The following is a 7,678-nucleotide window of genomic DNA, read 5'->3' on the forward strand; positions in this document are numbered from 1 at the left end:
AACCGTTGATATGAGTCATAATTGCTGCTTAAACAAATAACCTATAGGAGCGTTTTTTTTCCCAGCGTGTGCCCTGCAACTAGTCTCCACGCCAACAAGTCTCTAGCATCATCTTATTTCGCAGTGCCACTTTCTGGTGTGAGCAGGCCTTCAAACTGACATTTTGAAAAAATGCCAGCCAGCTATGTCTGTGTTGTTTTCGTCAGAAACACCTGCTGTCTGTAGACTCGCCAGTAGTTCAATATCCAGGGACGCTCGCTTTGGTTTGTTGTAGAATCATCAATAGGCTACATATCGCTTCCCTCGCTATGCCTATCAATAAATCTATCACTGTGAGTTCTGCAGTGCAGATGGCAAAAAGCAAGCAGTCATAATGTCCAACACAGTTCACTGTGTGTGTGTGTGTGTGTGTGTGTGTGTGTGTGTGTGTGTGTGTGTGTGTGTGTGTGTAACAGATGGGATTGGTTGAGTGGGCCAAGTCATTGATTTGACCTTTAGATGGACAGCTGAAGTGAACTGAAATGGTTGGTGCAAAAAAATATTATGAATTATGAAATAACAATAATATTGAGCACTAATATTAAAAGATGGATGAATAGATACAATTAAAAAAGTTTGCGTCTTGCAAGACCCCAACTTTATACTTTACGAAACTATGAACGACCGAAATGCCCCTTTAAAATGTTGACTATAAAAGGGTTACGGAAACGGGTTATGGAAAAATAAAAGACCTAGGCTATAATAATGAAGGTAAATGTAATCAATAAATACGGCATAAGTATTGTATTCCAAATATCAATTTAGAAGACTATTTAGGAGATAAAATCCCTGAGCTACACATGATTCTATGAGTTATGTTGACATTTATGGTATGTAACGATAAGCAAACAAAAGGCTGGAGGAGAGAGGAGAATTTTCCTCATGCCAGCCATATTATCCAGCACACTGTGTGAGAGAGAGAGAGAGAGAGAGAGAGAGAGAGAGAGAGAGAGAGAGAGAGAGAGAGAGAGAGAGTGTAGGCCTATCTCAATCCCACGATTCTTAGCCTTCAATTCGTCTCCCTAACAGCAGGAGAAACCGTGACTTCGTCAATTTGCCCGGAGACAGGGGGAGGGCATATTGCCACAGACATTAACAAGCGACTTCACCTTTTTACAACCACGGCACCGTTTAGCTGAAACGCTCCCCAGGGCTATTAGATATTTCCCGATGAATTATATATCAGAGCTGAAGATGAAAGGACTCTGTGTGAGCCAAGAACATAGCTGTGGGACAACAAGCGGACCAGATAGGCTACTTAGGCCCGGTTAGGCTGTTTGTTTTAGTATGATCGCTCAGGGGAAATGGGAAAACTCCACTTACAGTAAAACACTTTTAGACCACAAATGACCCAAAATCAAATCACAACATTAACAAAATACCAATTTGATCTTCATTTAGTTCAGTCTTAATAATCTTCATCGACACTGACTTTATGTAATTGCACTAAATCACAAACAATGAGTCATACTGTCAGAAGCTCTCTGTAGCCTACAATTGAGTCCAGCTAGTCTTTAGTTAAAAAGTATTGATTTTAGTGTTGTCTAACAAGCCAGTGTAGCCTCACAGTCTGTTCATCTGGCATGAACACTCCTAATTAGTTCTCTAACCAGCTCACTTGTTTGGGAGCATCAACCAAGACCTTCAGCCTGGGCTGCAGGGGCCAAAGTTTTGTCAAAACGGAAGGAAACGAAAAGAACACACATCCACCTGGAGTTCACATGGACACAAACTGAAGGGGTGTTTTAGGTGGGGTGACAGAGAGGGGTATAGACACAGTAAGCCTCACATTATTTTTTTGTTCATGGTTTAACCCAGAAAATGTGATAAGCAACACATCATTTAGGCTGCTGTTTTTTTGTAAATGAGAAAAAGAAGAAGAACATAGAATTGGTGGTGGTGGTGGTGTAGCTACAGCTTTACGGGCCACCATCCCCCCCCCCCTTAAATCTCGTTACACAGAATCTAACCGTGACAGATCCCCGGGAAGTTATTTTCACCTCTCGCTACAAAACAGTGCTTCCGTTTTTCTTACTCAGCTTATTTTGACAATTAAGTCAGCAAGCTGCAGCTTAAAACGTCCAATTCTAACTATGAGCGCGGGGCTAGATTATATAGCCTATATATTTTGTTTTTATTATTTATGTGATCGGCATTTCAGCTCCATTGCAGGTGGTCGACTCTGATTGGTTGCTCTCGGTCAACGCACCACACCTATAGGCTATTGGCTATTGGCACCTCTAGAACTGTAATACTGGGTCTCCTGCTGGAAATCAAATGTAGACGTATAGCTTGATTATTACTCTGTAATGTTTTACTTTGTTTTCAAATGAGAAAGAAATGGCAGCACGAAATAGTGAGGGCGCCGGTGCTGCTTTGGAGCAGATGTTGCCACCATCAGCTGGCGACTTTACTCCAGCTGCTGCGTCCTTTCACACCTCTGCACATCATATTTTCTATCATTTCCATTGGCTGCAAAAATCCTCACAGTCTCTTTCTCTCTCCCTCAATAAATACTGAGCATCTCGTAGTATCATCCGCATCCAACAAGCTTACCCGGGAGGAAACTAATCCAAGCCGCTTGATATAACCACTCCGCCGGGAGAGGCGTTTAGAAAAAGATCTCTTAAAAACCAACTGAAGTAAGTGACTTATTTCACTTTCGCTGTTAGAGCAGGCTAAGTAATATTTTTGTTCCAATTTATTTAAGTGAGTATAAGTTTTTTTTCTGTTAGTCTCCGGTGAGTGCGATGGAAATGCTGATAGCCTACAGGGAGATAATTGGGTAGGCGTGCTTTTTAAGGAAACTTTTCTCCCTCTCGCCTCTGTGGGCTGCATGCTCGGAGCAAAGGGGCATTCAACCGATTAATGCAGGCCACGACTTCAGATAATACACTCCAACTGCTGAATGTTTGACTATAGACTGTAGATGTATAGGCTGTTCAGGGGGGGTGAAAACATTACAGTCAAGTTGAAGGCGGACAGAATGTGATTAATCATAAATAATATACCGTATTAAATTCATACAAATGTTTCACTTTATAACCAAACTGCTGTCTATAATATCAGCTATACACTGTCTTTAAACGAAAAATGCGTTCATTTAGAAAATAAAGTACAATGCTGAATGTGCACATTTGCATAATAACAATTACAACTTGTATTTTTTTTATGTTGCTGAACAATATGACAAATGTTTACATAATGCAATGAAAACACATGAGGTTCCTTGACCGAAGCAATAATCATATATTATTATTATTATTATTATTATTATTATTATTATTATTATAATAATAATAATAATAATAATAATAACAACCAAAATCATACCAGTTTAAAAGGTCCATATGAACGTGCATGTGTCCGTTTGGGAAAGTGAGTTGTAGGGTTGGTTGTGCTGGGGGGGGAGTGAGGGGGGTGTTTGGGGGGGTCGGTTGTCTGGCAGTCAGCTGGTTTGATAAATACAATGCCAGTCTTTGTTTTATTTTCGTGACGCAGAAAATTAAGGAGGCCTGAATGCGGAGTCGTGGCTGGCGTCCTGTAATCAGGCCAGCGCGTGCCGTCCGGATTATCTCGTTAATTTCTTACAGAAAAAAAGAAGAAGAAGAAAAAAATGTCTTGTGGCCAATAATAATTAATGGCTGGGCAGGGTATTTATTATTGAACGGATGTGGAGCAACCGGTAGCCGGGGGTGAAAGAAGTGACAGATTGAGTATAGGAGTGGCCGTTATTGGCTCTATAAAAACGAGGGGTCCGGCTAGAGATGAGCACCCTGGGGTCCTGGGAACTTGATTCTACAGGTAGGTGTCACTGGAAGCGTTACGAGAGGCCTCAGAAAGCAGCAGGTCGAATATAGACTAATTAGCTTTTACTAAAAAAAAAAAATAATAATAATAATATTAAGACCTATTAAACATTGGATTGTGGGGGTTTTCTCCTTTAGGCCAAATAATGGCCTTAGTACCCATGGGAAATGTATATAATATATATACATCTATTGTATCATATATAATAGATTTAATATTGCATTATAATTCATAGGTACTAGGTTGTATCTCTAATAGTCAAATAAATTAATTACGCATTTAATCTCCTTTGCTCGACGTATATTTCTATAAAAAATATACATAAATGTTTCATTCTTGTAGTGACCCTATTATTCTTGATTTATTAATGTATATAGGCCTATAAAGTATCCTTGTAAATATGAACCTAGGCTACATTGTTGCTCTTTTTGCCATTGTAAAAGATTTAATAAATGTAAAGAATTGTTGCTCGATATTTTGAAAAAGATGTCAATATTGACATCTTATTTTTAAATTAAAATATGAGACTGAAATTGAACGTTTTTACTGTAAAAATGTATTGCCACAATACCTGAGACCCATTTAGCGGCCCATCTCCTTGTTTGTTTAGATTAAGATTAAGTGGTCTTCTCTAATCAACACTTCTCGATAGTCTCACCTTCCAAATCTAATTACCGGGAGCAATTCATTAGGAAAGGAGGGGGAATCGCCGCGAGGAGTGTCAATAATATGTCAGAATTCACTTTGGGGAATGCCTCCATGTTTCTAATTATTCGTTAAAGTTGTCCTTCGTATTTTAATTTCGTTACATTTAAATGTACAAGGGTTTTAAGTGGAAACAAACAATGGGCCCGAGATATAGAAATGAAGCTGCTCCGTTGTATTTGAATGAGCGCTCAGTTTGCAGCATTGGCTTCTTTGTATGTTCCTTAAAGTCTTTTGTTATCAGCATTACTTATCGGTCAACAGTGGGCTTTGTTTCTGCAAATGGCCTCCCAATCAGCTGTCTATTTAGCTTCGCCTAACCTGTGGGTATATGCTAATTGAGAACACGGTTGGGGCCCAACGAGTGTGCGCATTTTAACGACAATGTTTTGTTTTGGTGGTACTAAGAGAGGAGTGTGTTTGGAGGGGGTGGTAAGAGGCGGGGTTATAGTAGCAGTTAGTGTGTGTGTGTGTGTGTGTGTGTGTGTGTGTGTGTGTGTGTGTGTGGTGGGGGTGATTGCGTAAACGCATGTCAGCCAGACAGAGCATCCTCAGTCCAGCAGGGACAGCTGGGGGTCTCCACTCGCCTTTTAAGAGCCCTGCGAGTCCGAGGACGCCCACTTCTTTAAACCCACAGCGGTGCGTAAAGGCTGCGCGTAAAACTCCGCGGACACAGACGAATCTCAACGACCTTAAAACCTTCCTGTTTTGTGTCCTGCTTCAGGTTCTGGGAGACGTGAAAGACCAAACGGAGACGCGAGAGGATTAGAACACTCTTTTGCACCCTATATTTTTTTTTTCTTATTTCTTCTCATTGGTGCCCCTCGTCCGGCCGCCAGCATGATGTCCTATTTGAAGCAGCCGCCGTACACGGTGAACGGACTGAGTTTATCCTCAGGAGTGGATCTGCTGCATCCTTCAGTGGGATACCAAGGTAATATACTCAGGCAGGGTGCAACCGCTTAGAAATAAACAAAATAAGATAGCTTTCCATTCCGCGTTATGTAGGCCTATTAAATGTCCAAATGTAATGATCAACATAGACAATTAACAACTGAGTGATGAATGGAATAAATCAAATAATCAAGCTACAGAAGTTTGTATATTTGAGTCAGGCTGTGTTATTTCGTTTCTTATTTCCACTGTGTTTCCCCCTCTTATTCCCAGGAACCCCTCGCAAACAGAGGAGAGAGAGGACGACCTTCACCCGGGCCCAGCTCGACCTGCTGGAGAGTCTGTTTAACAAGACTCGGTACCCGGACATCTTCATGAGAGAGGAGATGGCCTTAAAGATCAACCTGCCAGAGTCCCGAGTGCAGGTGAGTCTCCAACACAAACACCTCAAACCAAACACATAGTCCATTGATGGCAGCTCGATAACTGGGCATGGTCTGAGTGCGAGGCGAGACGCGCCACTTCATCCAAGTGTCCTCTTCATTGTTGGAGAAGTGTTTGATAACAGTCACTTCTTGATGCGACATTTTGTCGTTTGCTGTTGAATATGAATCGATTGAATTCATATTACGAATTTCTAATATATTATATAAAATCCCTTTATAAGTAGCTAAACCCTTATTTGTATACGTTTATATAGAGTGACACAATGTAAAGCCTGTACAACTAAGTATTGAAAACGTATAGAAAAATATAAATGAAAGGTTTGGAAAAAATAACACATCATTTTCGGATATGTAGCCTAACTACAATTTTTTTTTTTATGTGGCTTTGTGATCACTTTAAATGTAACTTACAATTTCACATTAGTCTACACTACAGGGTTTGAGGAATCTTAAATCCTGGTAACAGTAGCATAGCCTAAAAAGAACAGAGGTGTTGTTATAGCTACATCACATTAATTTAAACGCATTTATCTTCCAGGTATGGTTCAAAAATCGACGAGCCAAACATCGCCAACAGGCCCAGCAAACCCAAGGTGGAGTGCAGAACAAGGCAGTCAGCAAGCCGGTGAAAAAGAAAAGCTCTCCGGTCAGAGAGGCCAGCTCAGAGAGCGGAGCCAGCGGGCAGTTCACGCCGCCCTCCACCACCTCCCTCCCGGCTGTGAGCAGCAGCAGCAGCGCGGCACCACCGGTATCTATCTGGAGCCCGGCCTCCATCTCCCCGCTGTCCGACCCGCTGTCTACCTCCTCTTCCTCCTGCATGCAGCGCTCCTATCCCATGGCCTACACCCAGGCCACGGGCTACAACCAGGGCTACACGGGCTCCTCGTCCTACTTCACCGGGATGGACTGCGGCTCCTACCTTTCGCCTATGCACCATCAGCTACCCGTCGCGGGCTCCACCATGAGTCCCATGGGCAGCAACGGGGTATCCAGCCACCTGAGCAACGCGTCTTCCCTGTCCTCGTCGGCGTACGGCGCGGCGGGGCTGGGCTTCAGCGGCGCCGCAGACTGCCTGGACTATAAGGACCAAACAGCCTCCTCATGGAAGCTCAATTTCAACGCGGACTGTTTGGATTACAAAGACCAAGCAGCGTGGAAATTCCAAGTATTGTGAGAGGAGAGAATTCAAAGGGACAATTTTCACAAACTGCAGACTATACAGGCAAATTATAAACCCAAGCTTGGGAGCAGAAAGTGCGGCGTGTTTCCACCACCACAGGCCCCAACTTCTACCTCGGGCAGAGCAGAACGGGAGTGCCAGCCGGTTGTCTCACATGTTGGGTTAATTTATTGAACATTCAGACTGATTTCTCCCCAACTTTGATCAAGGACACGGAACAAATGTGTTGACCAAAAGGAAAAAAAAAAAGGATCAAAAGAGCGAAAGATCCAAGCCTAAGTTGGTTGAGTTTGAGGAATAGTACCGTTTTTTTTAAGCTCCTTAAAGACTCCCCTCTCTTTTCTTTTTATTTTGTTGGCACGCTGAAGGGCCCCTTTGATCAAAGCGTTGTGTGTGTGTGTATGTGTGTGTGTGTGTGTGTGTGTGTGTGTGTGTGTGTGTGTGTGTGTGTGTGTGTGTGTGTGTGTGTGTGTGTGTTGTAGAGAGTGAGTGTGTGAGAGAGAGAGGCTCTGACATGAACCTGGATGCACTATTAATTTATAAGAAATGTTTAAAACTAGTTTTAAGAGACAATCAATCCGTTTGCGTGTGCTCATAAATGTCC

General features: G+C 42.4%; 1 protein-coding gene across 1 annotated transcript; it reads left to right on the forward strand.

The window, feature by feature from the left end:
* Positions 1–5,394: 5,394 nt before the first annotated feature.
* LOC114573505 (homeobox protein OTX2) lies at positions 5,395–7,068 on the forward strand. The gene is made up of 3 exons (XM_028605740.1): positions 5,395–5,488; positions 5,722–5,873; positions 6,433–7,068. Exons 1-3 carry the CDS (start codon positions 5,395–5,397, stop codon positions 7,066–7,068), a joined length of 882 nt encoding a protein of 293 aa, XP_028461541.1.
* Positions 7,069–7,678: the final 610 nt, after the last annotated feature.

This window comes from Perca flavescens, chromosome 18 (genome assembly GCF_004354835.1).
Source record: "Perca flavescens isolate YP-PL-M2 chromosome 18, PFLA_1.0, whole genome shotgun sequence".
NCBI lineage: Eukaryota > Metazoa > Chordata > Actinopteri > Perciformes > Percidae > Perca > Perca flavescens.